Genomic DNA, 23617 nt, shown 5'->3' on the forward strand with positions numbered 1-23617 from the left:
ACAGTTCAGATCCATCCACATCTGATTGGAATCTCAAAAACTGTTACCTTCAGATTAAAATCAGATCAGATTGTTTTATTGAATCAAAAGCAATAACCAGCCCCTGGTTACTAAGCCTTAGATTATTGAATGTTCTACATATTACTGCCCATGGTAGTGTACAGTGAACACATAACAAATACCAGCAGCTAAACCTTGGTTTATACATTGCTCCAAATGATTTGGGGAGTGTTTGTTCCTCATTTGAAGATAGTTCATGGTGAATTGAAAGTGCCTTTGTTAATCTGATCCATTGGTTTCCATTTTTGAGTCCCTTTTCTGGAACATATATGTCAGGGTTTCTAGCTTATTTTTTATGCATGCTTTTACAAGGTCAGTGATCAGGAGTATTAAAACCTGAGACAGGAAACTAACACTTTAAAATAGACAGCAAACTGTGGTAACTGTGCTTACTTCCTATTTTTAGCAATCTTTATCATAACATAAGTTTACAAAAGTGTTTATGTAATTTTAAAATGTTAGCGTTTTTTTTGCTTTACCCATGCCACAATCTCTTTATGATATACTAGACAGCAACTAGAGAAGCCTTAAAACTTGTGGAACAAATTCATTTTAAGTATGGAGGTCAAAAGTGGTCATAGAGTCTGCAGAGCCTAAAGAGTAAAGAATAAAGAGTAGAACACCATCCCTACTGTAAAGCATGGAGGTGCATCTGTTCTGAACCACAGAGGCACAAGCAAATAAGTTTAGTGGAAAGTGCAGTATTGATTGAGGAATATTTGCATTCATCAACCCAAAAGCTTCCCATTTTCCTTACGTTAACATCATTGAGACACTTTAACATCTCAAATTTGCAGATAATGCTAACCCCCAAAATAATAATAGTGATAAAGGGTTAGAAACACCATCAAGTTTTTATTGCTATGAAGACAAATGCCAAATTTAGAGTTTCCACCAGAACGAGATTAGAAGGTAAATCTTTTAACTGGGACTTTTGTTCTTTTAACAATGGATGGTCTAAAAGAAGGATTTTCTCACAAGAAATTAAGGTAAAAAAAACTGACAGCAGTTTTAATCAATAACCACTTTATTCAAAATGTGAAAAAAAAGGTTTTGGCTTTAGATCTCTTCAAATAACTAAGAGTTTGAAAACTTTTGGTCAGAACTGTTTTATTTGTCCCAGCGCTGTTTTTAAAACGTCATCAGGTACCAAGTGGTTCTGTTGGGTCTTGATGAGCTTTAACGTTTTGCTACACAGCACATCATAGCACTGGTAGAATATCACTGTACATATTTCTTCCAAATGGCTGTTTACCTTCTGGGGCAAATCCTGAACCCAGAAAAAGTTTGGATGACACCACAGGGGCTAGAGTGGTAAGCTTAGTTCTGTTTTCATTACCAAAGTGCTTTAATCGTTCTTGAAAATATGTAGCCCTAAGTAGATTTATAGAGGGCCCTTAAAGCTTTTATTTCACTCACGTGTTAGACTTTGCCAACCTCATTGCTAAATCTTCTCAGGCACGTTGTCTTGGTGTCACCTTTGACTCGGCCCTCTCATTTACCCTCCATATTCAGAACATTTCCAGGTCCTGTCACTTTCACCTACGCAACATCTCCAAAATCCGCCCCTACCTGTCCCCTGAGACCACCAAACTCCTTGTACATGCTCTTATCCTCCTGTCTGGACTACTGTAACATCCTTCTCGCTGGTATTCCACTAACCCGACTCTCTCCCCTACAATCTATTATGAATGCTGCAGCCAGACTCATCCATCCTTCCCTCCGCTCCTCTTCCGCTACATCTCTTTGTAGTTCTCTCCATTGGCTTTTTTTTCACCTTAGAATCAAATTTAAGCTCCTGTGCTTTGCCTTCAAATCCCTACACAGTTATTGTCCCACTTACATCTCTGACATGGTTAAAAAATACTCCCCCTGCCGCTCTCTCCGCTCCTCCAATGACCTACTAATGACTTCTTCACTCATAACCTCATCACACGCACGAATACAAGACTTTTCTAGAGCTGCTCCAACTCTCTGGAATGGTCTTCCTCGTCCTATTCGGCTTGCTCCTACTTTCTGCTCATTTAAAAGAGCACTCAAAACCTATTTTTTCAAACTTGCCTACCCGGCTTCTTCTGTCATTTGAAACCATCACTACTTCCCACCACTACATATTTCCCATCCTATTGTGTGTGAAATTCCCCCACCTACTAGATTGTAAGCTCTTCGGGGCAGGGTCCTCTCCTCCTCTATCACTGTCTGTATTAGTCTGTCATTTGCAATCCCTATTTAATGTACAGCGCTGCGTAATATGTTGGCGCTATATAAATCCTGTTTAATAATAATAATAATAAATCTTCATATGTCACTTAGGTGCAGACCAAGTTTTCATGACTGACTGCTGGAACTTCTTCCTTTGTCGGGAACTCGGAAGTAGCATCTGTTTAGCTACACAGAGATCCTCGTGTGATGATGAGGCAGAAGAGTATTATCACCAGGTGGTGGTGTCTGATGTCATCCAACTTGTCCCTGATGATCAGCCTGTGCTGGAAATACAAACAGGTACAGAAAGGAGTCAGCTGTCATTACCTGGCAACTTTCCAGTTTATATTTGTGCAACCAGAAGTCTCCTTTCCTCAGCTTTGTATTAATCATCACATATGACACAAATACTACTGATGGTTGCTAATGGTTATAACACTTTACATTCATAAACATGTTCGTAGGTTAGGATGAACAATGGTAGCACATATTTTATTGGTTTAATGTAACATCTGACATTGTTTAAAAAGCATATCTTACAAGCTCAGACAACAAAATCATATCCTTAAAATTTTTATTATGCATTCATGATTCATGATGTTTTTACAGATCTGTGATCTGTGTTTGACTTTAAACATTACTATCATAATTTAATCGAAACAGTTTTTTTTAGGACAAATACAGTTTTTTTGGTAGGAGGAGTACAAGTATCAGGAGGGAGGAAGTAGCAGAATAGTGATCTATGACAATGTTTTCAGGTGTAAAAATATCTATAACTTCAGGAAATACAAAGTGTCCATAATCTAGTGACTTGAATAAAAGTGTATAGAATCTGAAAGGCATACAGGAGTATGTTTTGTTAATTTAGACTCCATTCTGTAATTCTTTCCCACCCTTTGATTCCCTAGGCAGAATGACATGCCTCAGGATAAGAATGTGATACAATGGAGTAACGCCTTGCATTCAATGTGTAGTACATGATTTGGTTTATGTTGCATCATTGTTACATAATATGATCAGTCTGTAATAAGGAATAGAACACTGAAATGAAGCATAAATTACTAAAATAGGTTTCTACTTATACAATATCTGTCAATTGCAAAGTAGTTCATATTTGTTATAGAGAACCTGAAGTGAGAAAAACACTTCTAACCCAGCACATAGCAGGTTCCTCCCAGGTTTATTCATCCCTGGTCTATTTTGGGAGACAGAATCCCTGGGAACCTGGGTATAAAGATATCATCCCAGCTTCATGTCCTAAATCATGGCAACACCCCCACCCCCAACACACACAAACACTTAATCCACACTTCTATCCGAGAGGCTGTCCAACACAGTAATGGCTCTATAGGACATGGACATTCTTCCCAATATGGAACCCTAGCCATTATTTGCAAATAATAACATTTATTATTCCAGACACCAGATATAATAATAACATTCTCAGGATTTTCTGCCTCTTCAGGTTTCTTTTCTATTCTACATGAAGTGATTGTGTAAAAAAAAGCCTTTAGTTCCTCACATTTTTTTGCAATCTTTTTGTTCAACCCACTGAATTAAAGCTGAAAGTCCGCAGTTCAATTGCATCTGTGTTGTTTCATTTAAAATTATTTGTGGTAATGTACAGAACCAAAATTACAAAAAAATTTGTCTGAATATTTATGGACCTAAGTGTATGTGATGGAATGAAACAGCAGTTGATTTGGATTCTATGTTTGTTTTTGCCAAGTATGCATAACAGAGTATATATGTTCTATGTCTATTATTAGTCAGGTATATGTGTTAAGCATCACTAGCCTATTCTGAAAGCTTTTTTTCTGGATTCATGTGTCTCCTCTCTTTCATTTACATCACATACACCTGAGCTGCTCAGTTTGATGATGCATTTTAAACCTCATTGTGGAATTTTTTTAGACTTTCACTGTGTCTGTAGGCAGCAATTGCCTTAGAGGAGAGGATGAGCCTTTATGTAATTCATTTTAACAGGCAGATGGCTTGCTAGATAGGATGTCAGACTCCCTAATGAGATGAGTATGATTTCAGTCACTGTAAATAAAAAGAGAACACAATCCCCATTGGTGTGATGCAGTTTTGCCAGTTTCCCTCCCTACTAATCTTTGTGCCTCTAACATTTTCCCCTCCTCTTTACCACATCTAAAGCCAATTTCTGTTTTGTATTCCTGAATCTGTCACCACTATCCCCACAGTAACAATTCATCAAATGAATTTATTTCCTGATTCTTTTCTAGCAGATATATGTCCAGCACTGCCTGTCGTCCTATTTTTTTTCCTCCATATACGTTCTAAGGTCCCAAATTCAGCATTCATGGCTGCACATTGATGGGCTACATATTATGAATAATTGATCATATAAATTTCATTATAAAGTATTAGACATAAAAGTATGTATGTAGTACCAAAACCCTGTTTTAGTTTTGGATAGAACAGAGAAAGGGTAAAACCCCCACTTGTTCCCACAACAAAGAAAGGTGTTCTGCAGTAAAGCAGAACTAACAATATTGCTCGGGATTATTTTTTTCTACCTTGGAATTTCCCTTCACTTTCTGACCTATAAATACAACGAATGAGCGAATCCCTCCAGATAAGTGAACAAAATGTCCATCTTACAGAGACGTCATATGAACAGGTGTCCAGATAAAGGATTTTCCTCTTTCTGGTAACAAGATTTTTCCTTTTACCTTTTATCTCGATGAAAGAGATCACCAGAATAGCTAGCTATAGCTAAGGAAGCCATAAACAGCAGTTTCTTTGCATCTGTTTATTAATATTATTATTATTAATAATATTATTTATATATTTTTATAAGACCAGTGTGTAAGTGGCAAATTTTAAAAACCGTAAACTGGTATTTGAGACTTGGGAAAGAAAGTAATAGAATATAGAATTGAATAGAATTGCTAATCTGGAACAAGCCTCATGAATGATATCAAGTGGGATAAAATTACAATTTACACGTTACAACTGTTTGTTGCTTTCTAGACACTAAAACTATTTTTATTTTCATAAAAATGTTTTTTTCCTTGATAACTCAGCACTTATAATATAAAAAAAACCTCGGGCAAATGGTGAATTGAAGAAGGTAATTGACTAATGAAGAAATCTACCAAACATGTTTTTTTATACAGTGTTTAAACTATATGTGCACCTATATTGTGTTGGCAATGTTTTAAAAAGAAGATAATGGCGATGAAAGGGTTTCCATTGTATGTGTGTACCTATATTGGGTGCCATCTAACTCTCCATTGACTTTAGCAGAATACGGCCCTGCAGCTACAAAGTATGTGTAAACAAGGGTCCTTCTGTGTCTTGTGAGGTTGTGCAGATTGCTTGTGTGATTAAATCTAGAAGATGGCAGTGAAGATAAGCTGACGTGTTTATCTGGATCAGGAAGGTCATTCATATGCCTGTTTAGTATCCCCTTTCATCTTGAGAAAATCATTATTTCCTTCTGAAGTTCATTAAACCATAAATTGATCATAATTATGTTGGTATCTCCCTGTTTCTCTGTGTTTATCTTTAACAGATTATAGCACCAGATAACTATTTCTAATTATAACCATAGAACCAGTACCAGTAGGTTTTAATAAAAAAAAAAAAAAAAAAAAACATTCAGGGTATAAATATCCATACTTTAAATATAATTGCCAATCATAGTGCATGTTTATTATATTGACCTAAATAAACACATAGGAGCCTTAGATACCTGAAACCAAAAGCCTAGGTATAGAGATGGTTTGCTTGGGCTACAAGATGTACTCACTTCTGTTATCAGGCTGTTCAAAAAATGGGACAATTTTGTTTTATTCAACTAATAAGGAATTTACAAACAATTTTTTTTTGTTATGAGTACAAAATTATTACAAATGGTTGGTTTACTGGCAAATCTTAAATGAGCTGATTTTTTTCCAACAGAAAATAATTTTCGGAAAACCATAATTTATAGGAAACTTTTTGGAATGCTGGTATTTTATTTTATCTTTTATATTATGATCAGTTTTTGCATAAGGAATGTATATATATATATATATATATATATATATATAGCCAGCCTAAACCATCTTTGGCACATAATATGCGATTTATTGTCATAATTTGTGGAAGGACATTTTGGGGATATTTTGCCTACATAATGCTTAGTTGCTCCACAAGCTCATCCTATCAGTAAATGCTAAGAATGTACATTGAGCTGTGTCGTTTACTGAACATGTAGAAGAAACGCTGCCAAAAGGAAAGCTCTGGATAAGTCTGTCTGCATCGTTTTATGTTTAGGATTCATTATCTGTCTGTATGTCTTAACATTTGAAGTAATTGTGAATAGTATTTTTAGAGAACCAAAGTTAGTATCTAATTAGGCGCAAAGAACAGAAGCAATATTGGCTAGATTTTGTCACGTCTGAATTGAACATTTATATAAATAAGAATGCTCAGCCTTGATGCTTTTTTGTCTTTATTACTATTTTTTTCAATTTGGTTCTTCTGCCTTCTGAGGATTTTCAGGAATGGCTTTAGTACATGCAGGGACATGCAGAAAATTCCTTGGGGGAAAAAAATGTCACACTTTTTTGTCATCAATTTTAATATTCTGTTTAAACAAAAACTGTTACATTGGATAATGCACTCAAGAAACCACATTACACACTCTATAGCATGATGTAACCTATTGCATCACACACCCCTATACACACAGCATGCTGATATATACACACATGCTGATGGTGTATAATTTCTATAAATCCAAAAAAAACGATTTTCAAAGCAATGATATCAAACTCAAAAAAAAAAAACAATTGTAATTGAGCCGTGGTTTATTGACCTTCAGTCTGATGGTGCCTATATAGTTCAGGGTCTAATGCCCCCAAGCAGAGTAGCAGCATGACTCCTGTGAATATTTTAGTTGTCTATAGTGGTGGCATTCTTGCCACTGACCACTACAACAAAAGGCATTTTCCCAGTGACCCCCAATAAATTTATTTCAGCAGAATTTCCCTGAAAGTTAGTTTAAGATTACGTCTAGAGCAAAAAAGTAGCAAAAAGTGGCTTTAAGGTCTTTCTTTGTCACATGAGAGTTTTTTTTAGTTTAAGAATAAAGAAAAGGTATTTTGTATACTTTACTATTTTGTTTCATTATGGATCAAAGTTTAAAATCAAAATTATTTCAAAAAGGTTATAACTTGACAATAGACAGTACAAGCAAGTAATGATTTTGTACACTTCAACAATGCTGCATTAGGTCCAATAACAGTTTTTGTGTATATATATATATATATATATATATATATATATATATTCTGCTATTTTTTAATTGTATTATTATTTTATTCTGGCTACAGAAAAGTAGCAGTTGTGTTTCCTGCAAGATTTTTCCCGATGAGTTCTAAGAGAGGTTACTCTAATATTGTAAATCTTGCCAGGTGACGTGTTGTTTCTGCCACAGGTTGATAAGAGAGTTATCTCCTAGGAGGAGATCATTTCCCTAAGGATTTATTGGTTGCCTTGCCAGGCAGTTTGATGCCTCTAGAGTGCTGTGCAGCACAAAGAAGCAAGTCTGTGCCATTGACAAGATATCCCTCTGGAGCTGTGGAATAAAAATTCACAAAGGTTACACACAGCCCTGATATTTTCTGTTTTATCATTGCTTTAATTTCACTGTAACTTTTTTAGTGTATATGTTACCTAAACATTCCATGGGTAATATTCCAACATATAAACAACACTGAAACACAAAACCCTATGTATTGGCCTACCAAATGATTAAATAATGCACACATTTTTTTAAAGTGTAGAAAGAGACTTAAAACTGAATTTCAGGCTTACCTGAGCTGAAAACTTTTAGTCCTGATGCTTGATAACTGTGACTGTGCCCAGTCTCCACATCATCTGTGAGCATTTCCTAGGGTGAACTGTATCAAAATGTGCCATGATCCGCACCCACCAATAAGTTAAGTTTCGCTTTTCAGGCTCTAAATGTTATTTAGTTTACATCACAGTAAAAACAACTTTTAATGCACAATAATGGATATTAATGGGGAACAAACACATACATCTTAGAGTTAGGCTACGTACACACATGCAATTCATGTTCGTTGAAACGAACGATTGACAACCGATTGGCTGATAATCTTTAACAAAAATAGTGCACAATGATGCTGACGAACGAGGAAAGTCTCTGGAAATGAACGACCCTCCTGGTGGATCTGTTTTGGCGATGATTGTTCGCAGTCTATTGTGTGTACGGTCGTTCAGTGACGGTGGATGGTTCTGCAGTACACTTTCTCTGGTACATGTCACTTCCTGCATCGCTCAGTGGATCATATCTAGCGTGTGTACATTATTGGTGGATTATATTTGAACGATCATATCATTACAGCATGTACAGAATCACACTATATGGTGCACTATATGATCATTCAAAATAATCGTGCCTAATCGTTGATCGGTCGTCAATCGTTTGTTTTGCAACCACAATTATTGCACATGTGTAGGAAGCCTAAGTGTGGGTCATGATCTCCCAAGAAAAAAAGTCAGAGAAGTTATCAACCTTTTACCATCCCCTAAAAAAAATAGTTCAAATAAAATACTGTTTTTACTAAATTATATAGTCTATTTATTGTAATCTTTTATTTTTCTAACTAATTTATAGTGCAAGTAAAGCCACATTTCATTTTTTTCCGTTGATGTAAAGGATGCAGGATTAGCTTTGTGGAATTTTCCTTTACCTGTTTGTTTAATTTTCCATTCCATCTTCTTCCATTAAAAGTCCATAGAAGCATAAAATGACACTTAATAAAACATTCCAGGTACTCAGAAGCATGGTGTGTGATTCAGCTCAAGTCAATTCACATTGAAGTGACAGTTTAATAAAACAAATTAACTGATATTTTGATTGCCTAGTGTTCTGTCCAAGATCAGTCAAAGAAACATTTATGATTATATGGTATTTAAATGGTAACTTGAAGCTGTAATAACAATGTTGAAGGGGAGAATAAAAAGTAATAGATAGAAAATTGGAATCTGTTTTCCCTTCTGTGTTGGCTATGTGAAAGAACATCTGGACATTTGGAGATATTATATCTGCAAAGTGCAATAATTAGAGTTCAGATGATTCGGTCCTCTGTGTTGTGTTCATATTTGATTAGTAGCTACCTGCTCATGAGGTTGGTAACAAATACCTTTTGGTTTCTGTATGTGGATCAATAATGTAGAGCAGCAAGGGATAGCCGGAGCTCTGACTTTAAAAAAAAACCTAATCTATATTATTGGGTCCACAGAAAAATTGGACCTTATTTGCACTTTTTATGTTTTATTAATAATAAAACAAAAATAATATTCTAATAAATTCTTATATTCAGAATTACAGTTTTCACTTGAGTCAGTGTAGTCTTAAGTTGTATGAGGCAACCGTTACTGAGGCGCACGCTTCAGTATTGTTTCCACCATTACAACAGTCACCCCGCTCTGCAGATACCGATTCTCATCCAATTGTTTTGTTTTATTTGTTTTTTTCTCAGATGCTCTTTTAGTTAAGTATGACCTTAACTGTGTATTTTCTTTATTGGGTATATTATTTGACATCAAATAGTTTCTTCTCCTTTCTAGGTCTCTGAACTTTCTGGCTCTCTCTGAAACTTGGCTTTCCTCCTCCAACTCTGCCTCTGCTTCTGCTCTCTCCTATGGAAGCCTGCACTTCACACATACCCCCAGACCTGGCAACAAAGTAGGGGGTGGTGTGGCTCTCATTCTCTCACCTAACTGCACATACAGAGTCCTTCCTACCCTGCCCTCTCTCATTTTCACCTATTTTGAGGTCCACTCTGTCTGTCTCTTCAGCCCCTTACCCCTCATTGTTTCTGTTGTCTACCACCCCCCTGGCCAAGTATCACAATTTTTGGATAACCTGCCCACCCTCATCTTCGGTTAATGTTGCAGCGGATGAGCCCAACCATCCTTCCTCAGCCAAAGTGCTCTCCATTACCTCCTCATTTGGACTCACACAGAACATCAATGGCCCCACACACATAGCCGGACACTCTTTAGACCTGGTATTTTCTAAACTCTGCAACCTCATCCTCCTTGACAACTCACCATTTCCCCTCCCTGATCATAACCTTATCACTTTCAACCTATCGAACTCTTGCCCTCCCTTGCCTCACCTCAGACCTGGTCAATGGTAGAGAGATATCCGTAACCTTGACCACAACCTATTCTCAAAATGCCTTATGTCCCTATTCCCCACTCTCTCCAAAATCACCTCCTCAGTTGAAGCTGCCACCCAGTTAAACCACTCTCTTTCCTTTGCTCTGGATAAAGTTGCCCCTGCCACCTTCCGCTACCCCCGCCTTGCCAACCCCAGACCCTGGCACAACAATCACACCAAACAGCTACAAAAGACTGTTCGTGCATCACATGCACGGCTACAAGACTTCTTTAGAGCTGCCCCAACTCTCTGGAATGGTCTTCCTCGTCCTATTCGGTTTGCTCCTACTTTCTGCTCTTTTAAAAGATCACTTAAAACCAATTTTTTCAAACTTGCCTACCCATCCTCTTCTGTCTTTTGAAATCGTCACTATTTCCCACCATTACAAATCTCCCCTCCTATTAATTAATTCCCCCACCTATTAGATTGTAAGCTCTTTGGGGCAGGGTCCTCTCCTCCAGGGTCACTGTCTGTATTCGTTTGTCATTTGCAACCCCTATTTAATGTACAGCACTGTGTAATATGTTGGCACTATATAAATACTTTTTATTAATATTAATAATAATAGTTTGACTTTATTAACTTTAATTCCTTATTTAGTCTTAGATTTTAATGAAATAAACCCATAATGACTGAGAAAAAGCAAACAAATATTTTGCATTTCTTTATTAAGACCAAAGATAATGCAACTAATTATAATAGTAACAATAGTAATACTTCACTTAATCGTGATCTGATCAATGAATCAGAGACCCCACAGTCCTTGTCAGACGCCATTAGGATGATCATTATTTTACAAATGTAATTATCTTTTTAAAAAGATAAAAATTATAAATTTAGTAGTCCATGAGGTCTGAAAGGTTGGCGACTGCTTCCTTAGACTATGTTTGTATTCAGGCAGGTAAGTATGTTTTATTGCAAAAGGTACATCGTCTGTCTCTTTCTGCAATAAAGACTTGCCTATTCACAAATATTTAAAGCACAACTTTACTATTATTCCAGGTTTAGGAGGCTCTCGGGGCACTCTGAGCAGATAATTTGAAGGTGTGTACTGTGAACCTCTTAGGGCCATTCAGACCTGTGGGGAGCCACGGTGTTCTGCCACCGGCTCAGCTGTAGTCCCATCTGCTCCCATTCTGGAGTGCATTTGCATTTTAAAGATTTGTGCCACACATAAATCTGATTACCTGTGGTGTAAAGACTGCAGTTGTAAAAGTACCCACTAAGCCTACTTTTTATACCCTGCTTTATAAATTTGGCATCTTATTTGTTTTTTTTACTATTTAATTTTTTAAATGAGGTCTTTGTAACTGTAAAAGTATTACATTAAAAATGTTTAAAGGAATGAATAGTATAACATTTCTTTAAATGAATTGTTTTAGATGACCACTTGGCTCCAGATTTCTAATATTTTCTATTTAGCTACTTCTAATAGATCTAAAGCCAAAGTACCATTTCTGTGCAGAATTTGTTGAGCTGATAACATTAGGGCACCTAAAATATATACCTGGTAATAGGACTGGGCTTCCTCCATTGTTTCAGATACTAATTTTAGAGGTTCTGGTAGTAGCAAAGGTGGGGACAGTTGTGAGTTTAGATTTACTTTAAGGTGTCCATGGATGAGAGGTAAGAAGATGTAAAGGAAATGTGTTGGCTGCCATTGCTGATCTTTCCTTAAAAATCCAAGTTGCATTCCTGATCCAATTACTTTTTGATTCTTTGACCTTGAGTAAGCATGCAGATCAGAAGTTCTACCTTACCTCCACATTCTTTTTATAGGTCAGTGACTGCAAAGTATTCAAGCCAAAGATTTGGAGATTCAAAAATTAAGGTCATTAAAGTTCTCAACTACTGTCAGTAAAAGTTTTTTCCACTAACAAAATGATGGGCTTTCCCCTGACTGCTATTAGATTTTAAAATGCAAGTTTTTCTAAAAATGCTTTATCTGGAATCTTGGAGTTATTATTTTTTTATGTTTTATATTTTTACTAATATAGTTAAAAACTAGTTTAAAGCTTAAGAACCTGCTTTTTATTAAGAAAGTAGTAACCATTTAGAGACTTCCTAATGGGAAACTAAAATGACCTTTGGAAATCAAATGACTTTAGAGGAAACGTTCGTGTCAGTATAGAAATATCAGGACATCCAATGAGGTCATTTAAAATACCTTGGCAATAAATTAGCAGCCACTCAGATTACTAGTTCCCAAAATAACACTTTCTACATAGCTAACATTTCCTGTGCTGGACTTAGTTGTATTAAAATACTAACTAAATACATTTTAGTTTCTGAAATAAAATTAATTTTGTTCAGAATTGAAATTCTTTAATACACAAATTATCATATTCAATATAATCTCCACTAAATACAGAGCCTTGTCTATCAGTAAAGATGACTTGATCTTTTTCTTTTTGCACCTGTCTGTCTGCACCATGCTGATTCTCCCTCCTCTCTCTCTGCTGTACAGACTGTATATCATACTGCAAGATTCTGATACCAGGGCAAAAAAAAAGAGGGGCTTGATTTACTGTAATAGTCGCTTGTGGGCCAATGCCTATAAATATCAAACATCAGGAATGGTTTATGATTTATTCCTCCTCTGTCTACCTATTGACACTTGTGGCTAATATGCCAAGAGAACTTTAAGCCCCTTTTACACTTTTTTATTATTAAAAATAATAATAAACGGTATTTTGCAGCTCTGTACAATAATTAGGGATTGCAAATGACAGACAGATACAATGACACAGGAGGAGAAGAGCACCCGGCGCAGAAGAGCTTACAATCTAAAAGGAGGGGGAAGTAGGGCACAATCGGAGCGGTACTGCACTTGGATTGTAATGCAGGACATGGTTAGAGGTGTCAGAAGATGATTCACAGCTAAAGCAGAACTAAACCTAATTTAGACTCACCTGTCCCCATTCCATCACGGTTGCCACCATCTTATCCTTCTCCTCTTCCTCAGGCCAATCTTTGACCATCTTGATTGGACAATCCGGAAGGATGTAACTCCTATGTAGGCACGTGGGAGTTCATTAAGTCTTGACATCCACAGGGGAAGCCTGGATGTGTTCAGCTCAGTGATTTTAACAGAGGGATTGATCAGGCAGGTGAATGTTTGTTTTATTGCATAGGGGACATTGCCTGTCCCTTTCTATAATAAAACCCTGCCTGATCGCCAATTTTTAAGATGGAACTTTAGTTAGCATTTTAAGCACTACTTCTTTTTCTTGTTTGGTGCTCTGTACAATTAATACCATAATTCTGCATGTAAGAAGACCACATGCTGCCTCCAGTAGCTCTTTCAAACCATAGTTTAACACTCACATACCACAAACCTGTAAAAATTAGCGTAATCATTTAGGAGTGCCTAGTGCTGTCTAACTACAGTCATATGAATGTTGGACATCACTAAAAGTAAGTTGAGTCCTGCTTCCCAATTGCTGCAAGTATTTGACTTTTTGATGAATATTTGCCTCTCCACCACATACTGTTCCCCTCACTGGCTCGTTGTACTGTAATGACATCAGCATTGGTAGAGAGAGCCACAGCATGTGTTAGAGAAGCGGATCTCCTGTATATCTGGAAGTATGGAATGCCTGCAGTGGCCTGGGAGCAATATTGTGATATGACAAATTGTCATCTTCATTTTCTCACATTGTCCCTATTATCTCCATAATGTCCTACATGCTACTTCTCCTAAAGCAATTCTCTTCTTATCTGAGCAGTGTTGTTCTTCAATATATGACCACTGTTGCCTATCCATCATTATCTTCACATTACCACCTTGCGTTTCTTCCAAACAGGAGTATATCAGTAGTGTGCCTCAGTTACTTGTCCTTTGTCATCCTCCAATCCTCTGTCACTGATCATATTCATTATGTATTAATGTCATTATAAAGTTTCTCTATAGATCACCCTCAGACATTCTTCTAGTATGATCCTTTATCTTCATTTATTCTCAACTTTCCTACTGTGTGTGTCATTTTCTTTGAAATGTTTTTTTGTCATGCTTGTTGTATTATATAAACTGTAATAAGTTAAAAGAATAAAAATGAGATCCCTGATAAGTGCAAAAATACCTACTGCCCTGCATATTTCCTGTTTTTCCAACAGTCCCTTGACTTTGTAATCCATTAAGTTAATATACATACAGTAGCTTATATAATATATATATAATACATTTATATATATATTATATAAAGATTTCTTTGTATTGGACTCAATACAGCTTTTTTTGTATTGAGTTCAATGCAAAGTGATTTGAATTTCCCGCCCCGCCTCCCGCCCACACCGACGCTTGCAGCGACGTCACCGGTAAACCCTCGGAGATCCTCACTGTACACGCCTGGTGAAGGCTAAAGAGAGAAGACGTCTCCGGAGGAGCTGCGGGGACAAGGTAAGTGTTTTTTTCCGATGTTGTATGACAATCGGATTGCACTGTAACGCGTGTTTATATTTTTAGCTACCCCGAGCCTGGTTCAGGTAAACGGGGTTTTCTTACCCCGAACCAGGTTGTTAAAGAAGTAACAGGTGGTTAAAGAAGTAATTAGGGCACATTACTACAAAAATGAAGGTCCTTGCATGCTTCTACGTCTTCATTTATTAATGTTTTGTTGCAAAATAATAATAAAAAAAATTTAAACCATATCTCTGGGGTAATGGTAACCACACACACACACACCCCTCCTTCCCACCGTTTCTAGCAAACATCTAGAACCCATTTTTATTCACCTAAAATTACTGTCAAATGATACTCCAGCCCAATTTATCTTCATTTGGGGTCGTTCCCAAATATCCACATCACTACCCTGGGACACTTGCTGATGACTGTCTTTTGTGAATGGACCAGAAGCTTACATCAGCTTACATTGTGCTACCGTGTTTCCCCGATTTTAAGTCATCCCCATTAAATAAGCCACCCCCGATTTTTGAAAAAATAATTAAAATAAGACACTCACCCGTGAAAAAGACATCCCCTGATATCCGATCCCGTGTGTGTCTCCTTGATGCTGGCTGCAGCGCGTGTCTCCTCCTGGCTGCAGTGCAGAGCCAAACTGAAAGTAAAAAGCCGGCACACGCGCCCCCGCGATTCTGAACCAGGAAGCACGCTGCTGATCCCTGCCCTAACGGAGTTATCTACCCTAACGGAGATCCCTACACTTAATTACCGGTAAGTGAACAGAAGGGGACAATCAATGGCATAGAGTGATCAGAAGGGGACAATCAATGGCATAGAGTGATCAGAAGGGGACAGTCATTGCATGGAGTGATCAGAAGGGGACAATCATTGCATAGAGTGATCAGAAGGGGAATATGAACGGCACATGAGTGATCAGAAGGGGACAATCAATGGAACATGAGTGATCATGAGTGACTTTCAACAATAAATGTGTACTGTAGTCTTCATGGAAAATAAGACATCCCCTGAAAATAAGACCTAGGGCATATTTTGGCATTTCAGAAAATATAAGACAGTGCCTTATAATCGTGGAAACGGTATAATTTATTTAATGTTTATTTTACAAGGGAAAATCATATTTTACAGTTTGTCTTGGTTAGAGGGACATTAAACATGTCAATTATATTTCAGCTTTATATTTCAAACATCTATGTGTATGGAAAGAAACCACATGGATTTATCAAGAATTCATCTTCACTTTTATATAACTTCACATCATTTCCCGACATCTCTGTAGCTGTACACTGTACCATCTTTCTCCCTACCTAGCCTTCATCCCTCACATCTACTCAGCTTTTGCCAAGTTGTGTGGTCACCAATATTTGCAAAACTTGTCCCTTTCTAATTAAAGAGCTGGGCTAAGGATAAACTAGGAATTTGTACAGGGCCCCCACCTTCTAGGGCCCTAAGTGAAAGAATCACAGGGGTATAAGGAACTGAAATGCTGTGCAGTATGAGGCATTCTCTTTATATTTGACCAGGGACTCAAAACTTTTCATGTTTTACAGGTTACTAGAATCCAAGTCCACCACTTTATTATACTTGCCTTGACTACATCAACATACCTGAGCATGGCATTCTACTAACAAGATTTTTCTCTCTACAATATATGCAATCTACAAGACTTCTCCATCTTTCTCACCCTTATTCAAAACTGCTCTCCTCAGTATATTTCTTGCTTTCTTTCAATATTAGAATCAAATTCAAACTATTGTGTTTTCTCCACTCTTCCATTGAACTGCCTAGGTTTTCTGAACCTCATCCAGTGGACAACTCCAGGATTTTTCTTACCTCCCACTTAATTCTTTTCCCCCATTTTTTAAAACATCCTACTTTTTCCCTCCCCACCATGTATACATCTTTTATATGTTACCAGTAATATATGGTGTTTATTCACTAGATTTTGAGTCTGGTTGGCCAGATTCCTATTCTACTGTGTCATATTTTTTTCTGCTGTTTGTAGTTTTGTAATATTTACTGTACACTACTGCATGCTATGTCAGTGCTTTATAAATATAGAATAATATATAAATGAGGTTTATGTACCAGTTGCTTTTACTCTGTGTAATTAGTTTCCAGGCACTGGAGACAGGAGGGACATTGGAGATTATAAATAGACAACCCTAAGGGTGTGATGCTCCAACATAAACCAGTAAACAGGTTGGAGCAGTGAGACAGGAAAGTCCAGAGTCAATGTAGTGTACAGGATTAGCTGCACAGAACTTCACATATCAATAAGCATTACTTCCAGAGATTCCCCCCAGGTGGCAGCATTTGATTTTGTAATAGCATAGTGACTGCATGGTGGGAATGCCAATAGTTTATCCAGTGTATACAATAGTATTTCTTTGTATTGTAATTTGAATTTACCAATATTTTCAGATTTAAGTAACCCTTTTAAGCCTTAAATGTGTTTTCTTCTTATATTATCCAGCTAAAATATTTAAATTTCTAAATGAGGTCAGTAGACCTCATTTAGAATTGTGAATAATTCTGATTCCGTAGTAGAAGCCACATTTTGTTATAAGAAGCATTTCCACCTATATCCTACCTTGCTCCTACCACCTCCTACATGAAGTCAGCCCTGTGTTTCACTGTCACCTGTAAGCATGTTCACTGTGATAAACTGAGACTTTTTTGCAAAAGCAACATGGTTCCAGCTGGCCTAAATGTATTATCTCAGTTTCTATTATACTGTGCAGGGAATCAAAAGTAGGTAGTCTGGCACTCCACACACTTTAATGCTAAATGCACATTTTTGAAAAGTTTGAAAGATTCTGTAAGAGCTTTCCAATGAAATCAATTGGGCTCCAGCTTTGCATTGTGTGTATTGTTCAATGTGTCCTTAGCAAATCCCCACTCATGCCACAGTGATGTTGTGGCTTGGCTTCTGAAGCCTATGGAGCCTTACTTAGTGTTTTGTCCCAAGACCTGTAACTGCTGGTCATAAAAAAGATTAAAAAAAAACAAGTCATGGATGTGAAATTATAAGTGAAATGTGAATACTATCAACATAATGTATTATCCACGTGTAGCTGTATATGTATCATGCCTTCTGCCAAAAGATGTAATTTAGCAGGTACTTGTATGTGTTGCTTCTATACATTTGTTGAGATGTTTTATCTTCTTCATGGTTCCCCTATACACATATTTTTTTCTATATTTACCGGTAAGCATTTAGGGGGTCTTCACACACAATATGGGGTGTATTTCAGGCCTGTATACGGACAAAAAGCAATGTCAGTCTTCCATAAAATGTTCTTTTTTTACATCCGGAAAGGTGACGCCTTGTTGGTCCTCCCAACAGAGAAATGTATTTATTACTTGCATATTAATCTGTAAAGATTCTGTTCCTGGCAGCCATTCCTGGTTGGGCTTTGTACATGATTTGAAGTGATAAAATCTAATCTCATTTCCTCTCTCTCCTGCCTCCATGTATCTGCTTCACTGTTGGAGAGGAGCTGTGGACATGCCAAGGCAGCATGACACAGGAATGTCAATGGATCAGGTGTAGGATTTCCCAGCTGCCACTTTCAGCTGTTGGGTTGCCACAGACAGAACTGTGACAGTCGGCTTAGCCGGAATACTTGTTCACAATTGCTTCCAGTGTAATTATTTGGTGTATTCATCTGATGTATTGGATACTAAAGTCACCATTATAAATAGAACGGCGAGTACATATGCTGAGGACAGCGATGTAATCCAAACAAAGTAAAAAGATGCAATGAGTTAAGATTAAAAATGATGCACTATAAAAGTTCTTCTTGTAAGCATCTCAAGGCTCTTTTTTCACTGTAAACTGCTTATTAAGTTTGCAAAAGAGATTTTAAATCTAGGCAAACATTGATATAATAATACAAAGATTAAATACAGAGGGATTTTACTTGACCAAGGATGTATATTCCAGTCTATCCAGTTTTGAGATTATTACTGCCCTCACACAGCACACCTCTGCTGGTATGGCAGGAGACCATAGGGTATTCCTCCACATATCATTAATACGTATTGGTGGTCCTTCTCCCACTATGTGACTAGACAGTGAAAGGATAAACTTTAAACTGATTAGCTCATCTCAATGCTCTATCCTTCTGTATAGAAGCCCCCGGCACTGCAGCACAATTCACTGACTCCTTATGTAGCTTCTTCTTCACCTAGTAATTTCTGGTGTACACGTACTGCAAAAGCCAAGTCAATTTCAGCTGCTTACTTCTTGAACTTCAAAAATCTTTTTAAGAAGATCTTTCAAGCAGAACTAGATCACATATCTCCCTTCGGTTCCAATAAATATGGCAAACCAACCTTACTTAAAGGAATAAAATCTGTTCAAAAAGTTTATTAACTACTTTAAAGGGCTTAACTTTTTTCATAGAGGCTGAGCCTTGTCAGTATTACTTTTGCTGCTTTGTTATATTTTAATAAATATGCTGCTGAAAACCCAAACTGCTGCCAAGTCAACCCCCCTTCTTGATGCCTAACCTTAACCCATTACCCACTCAGATCCCTGCTGTGATTCTTTAATCTATGGAGATGTGTTTTTTTCTGAAAAAATAATGGCTATGCATTTACTAAAAGCTAGGTATTTCTGCTCTTTGGGTGTCATGAGAAGTTCAGACCCTGCATTATGCCCCTGGCTGTTTCCTGTTATCATAGACATTGGGTACTGAAGTACATAATCTGCATTTTGTACTTTCTGTTCAGTGTCTATTTTTACAAGGAGAAAAAATGTGATCTTGCAGGGAGGCATTTATACATATGTATTTTTGTATGTGGGTGCATGGCAGCTTTATAACTTCTGCCTTGGCGAAAAATACCTAAATTACAGAAAAACAACTATAGCTTTTCCTGAAAACTACCGAGTTATCTTGTAGTCACTTTGATAATGACAGAGCCAATGTAACAGCTGCTGCAGATGATGGCTGTACTTTTTTTGATAACATTTATACTTTTTTTGACATACACGGACTGTACCCCAAAACATATATAGGAGTGAAGAAGTGAACAGGCTGTTTGTTTAAAAATGTAGTTATTTATATAAAAATTGCCCTATTTTATCAGCTAGAGAACTTGCCACTTTTCAGCCTGAACTTCATTCATTTAGTCAAGAAAGGTAAAGATGGAACTTGTTACCAGTGTGCCCAGTAATTATAGAATGCCATGGGCCACAATGGGGATTATTGATCTTGGTTTAAAAGACTCCAAACACTACTTTGCAGCAATCGTCACATTTAAATATGGCTAAAAAAAAAGTTGTAATTTGGTTCTCTATTAAAGTCAATAGGGCTTCTGATCGCCAGTTTAGGAAACATTTTGTAATGGCCGTTTGCTCACCAATTGCTCTTTTCTAAATAATAAATATAGTGATCAGATTTGCAAAAGTAGGGATAAGTTAAGTAAAGACCTGCTTTCTGAAAGTCTATTCCTAAAACAGAACTCCTTTCTTGAGTTCTTGAGTGAAAATTTGCGATCCTACAGGTTTTTTATTGCTAGTGATGTTCCTTCTGCCAAAAAAATAATTTTACCTTCCTAATCACAATTTTTAAAATTAAACTTACCTGTTTGATGGCATTGCCATCTTTACCCAGTCCTCTTCCAGGTTCTGGACCTTCGACCATCTTTATTGGCCAGAATGATGCATCTCGCATGTGCGTGTGTGGGAGATGCATCTTCCTTGCCTGGTCATACATTGATTGGCATCCACAGGTATGCCAGCATACATAGCATTGTACACTAGGCTGAGCATGCCCAGCTCAGTGTACATTGAGATAAAAAATCACAAACCAGCAGGTAGCTTTGTTGCAGAATGGACCATTGCCCGCAATATTAAACCCGCCCGCTCACATTTTTTCACAGCTTAGTTTAGATCTGCTGTAATAAATCTGCCCCATGCAGTGCACTAATCAACAGGGTAGCTCAAGCAGCAGCAAAACATTTATCTGTGACATGTTTGGCTGCATATTTGTGCAAAAATAGAAACAACACCATAAAACATTGTTTTTACATAAAGTTGCACAGGAATAATTCTCTTTGAATATTTAGATATAAATACACACAAGTAGAATAAATGTTATATTTATGTTTTTGTCCTGAGCCCCTCTGAATAGAAGCTTTTTTTGGCCCTATACTTTTGTCCCATCATGTAAACTCCCTGTGACATGCTCTGCAGCCATTGGTTGCCATGGCAATGAACGCATTGAAGTGCTGGACTGGACTATGAAAAGAAGCAGGCTTTAGATCACGCGCTGCATATCTGCTGCTTCACAAACATAAGGCATTTTTACTTCTTTTTAGCAAGAGGAAAACATTCTTGACCTGAAAAAAACAATATACAACCAAGAGTAAAATCCTGGAGAAAATGATTTAGTTGCTCGTAATATCGCTGTATGGAAATTTAAGGTAAGTTTTCCTGAAATTCCTTCGAGGAACACTGCATTCTTGCATTGAGGCGTAAAGAAGTGCTAATGAGAGGCTTTGCAGTGCCACACATTCTCCAACTTTACTTTGCTGTACTTGCAAATGATTTTTGTTGTGCTGAAATTGTATAATTTACAGTTACGGTATAAATCATTAAACCTATGTGATATCAAAATGCTTTTTAGCATCTAGCAAACACAAAAATAATTTTCTTTTTCTGACTTTTTTGTGTCTTATTTGTTCAGAAAAATCCATATGTGAGACTGTGTGTCATTGCAAAGCTTTGCTAGTTGTATTTTATTTATTATTGTCATCTGATGGTGAGCCAATTTTCTGGGAATAGTTTCCATCTGAATTAATGGTATGATTTTGGAAATGAAATATACGCTGTCGGTGTTTGTGCAGTGTTTTCCCAGATATAATGAACAAACACAAATGCCAATTGTTCTTTTCTAAGACCCAGGCTGCAGCAGCTCTGACTGGCACCCTGGAAACATACGTATTCCACATCATAATAATATTTTTGTATACAAAAACTCATATGGGGGATTAGACCGGGGCATTAGTCTGTAATAATTGGTTTTTATAGTAAATCCCTCATTTTTCAAGTTGTTAATCCAGTTCGATTACTCTTTTGAAATTATTTTAGATGAAGTTTTGGATTTTAAATATTACTAGATCGCATTTACCTTGCTAAGTTACAAAGTTTCATAAACAGTTGCTGCATTTTTGTTTCTTTTCTAATTTCTTTTTTTACGGGTTACTGATTTCCTTAAACCTCTGTGCAGGAATTGTATGTGTACAAGCAGCTCTATGGACAATGCTCGGGGCTGGTGACAACAATGGCTTTCACAATAAGCAATGACATTGCAAATGGATAATGCTAAACAATCATTGGGAGACAAGTGTTGTCACTTCATAACAGGAAATGGATACTTCCATACAGAATGATGGGTTAAATCCATACGTTCATTCTTTCAGCACTACTTTTTCTTCACACAGGTTTTTTTTTTTCTACATAACAATTTTCCTAACATGATTATGACAATGGTTTGTAACAGTAGAACAACTTTGGCAGTAACATGCAGTAAGTGCATTTAATTTTTTTTACGAAATAATGGTAACTGTATATCATCCTTAAAATTTCTAACACTGCAAAAACCACAAAGTGCACATTTTAACATACAGGTTAAAATACAGCACCCAAGAGCTCAGAATCTAATGTTCCTTCCATAGTCATAATGTATGACAATAACAATGAATGTGTGAGGATGGTCATGAAGGACCCAGCGCTGTACACATCACCATTCTGTCCTATAGAGAAGGGAATGGATAAGCGTATGGCTGCCCACTGTGAACTCCTCCATTGGTGTGATGTCAGGGGATCCCTGTACATGTTAGATTTTTGACAAACAATAATCATTCAATGTGTGTGTACATAGCTAAGGACCCATTTAGGGGGAAGCTATTTGACCTGCCATTATGCTTTAGGTGGAAATCAGCTTGCCCAGAGGAAACCCATGCTTACAATGGGAGAACATAAAAACTCCATGTCTAAGGGAAACCATGCCACAAATTATTTCATCTCAACTCATTAGTGTGTTTATAATGATGAATGAAGAATTGAAAAATATGAGCATATCAGTCTTATTACCTACCTGCTAAATGTGACAAAATTGTTTTCAGTAATAAACATAATAGGAAGTAAATATTACTACATTAATGGTCAGTGGTAGATGGCCTTGGTACATTGGTGGTCAGTGGTAGATAGCCTCAGTACAATAATGGCCTTGGTAAATTGGTGGTCAGTGGTGAATGGCCTTGGTACAATGGTGGCCAGTGGTATATGGCCTTGGTACAATGGGAGCCAGTGGTAGGTGGCCTCGGTACATTGGTGGCCAGTACTAGATGGGCTCGGTACATTGGTGGCCAGTGCTAGATGGCCTCGGTACATTGGTGGCCAGTGCTGGATGGCCTCGGTACATTGGTGGCCAGTGGTATATGGCCTCGGTACATTGGTGGCCGGTGGTAGATGGCCTCGGTACATTGGTGGCCAGTGGTAGATAGCCTCGGTACATTGGTGGCTAGTGGTAGATGGCCTCGGTACAATGTTGGCCAGTGGTAGATGGCCTCGGTACAATGGTGGCCAGTGGTAGATGGCCTCAGTACAATGGTGGCCAGTGGTAGATGGCCTCGGTACATTGGTGGCTAGTGGTAGATGGCCTCAGTACATTGGTGGCCAGTGGTAGATGGCCTCGGTACATTGG

At 37.3% G+C, this 23617-nt stretch overlaps 1 protein-coding gene across 8 annotated transcripts in view; it reads left to right on the forward strand.

Moving 5' to 3' along the window:
* The window catches only part of MCF2L (MCF.2 cell line derived transforming sequence like), a 109005-nt gene that overhangs the window by 5338 nt on the left and 80050 nt on the right, over positions 1-23617 (forward strand). For 7 of the 8 annotated variants that reach the window (XM_072412209.1, XM_072412303.1, XM_072412236.1 and 4 more), the window contains exon 2: positions 2374-2562. In XM_072412209.1, the coding sequence (XP_072268310.1) occupies positions 2391-2562 (172 nt within the window). In that variant the 5' untranslated portion in view covers positions 2374-2390. Of the gene's footprint in view, positions 1-2373; positions 2563-21284; positions 21333-23617 lie in introns of those variants that run through there. The other variant, XM_072412294.1, reaches the window with a different exon arrangement.

The sequence above is a fragment of the Pyxicephalus adspersus genome, chromosome 1 (genome assembly GCF_032062135.1).
Source record: "Pyxicephalus adspersus chromosome 1, UCB_Pads_2.0, whole genome shotgun sequence".
NCBI classification, from domain to species: Eukaryota; Metazoa; Chordata; class Amphibia; order Anura; family Pyxicephalidae; genus Pyxicephalus; species Pyxicephalus adspersus.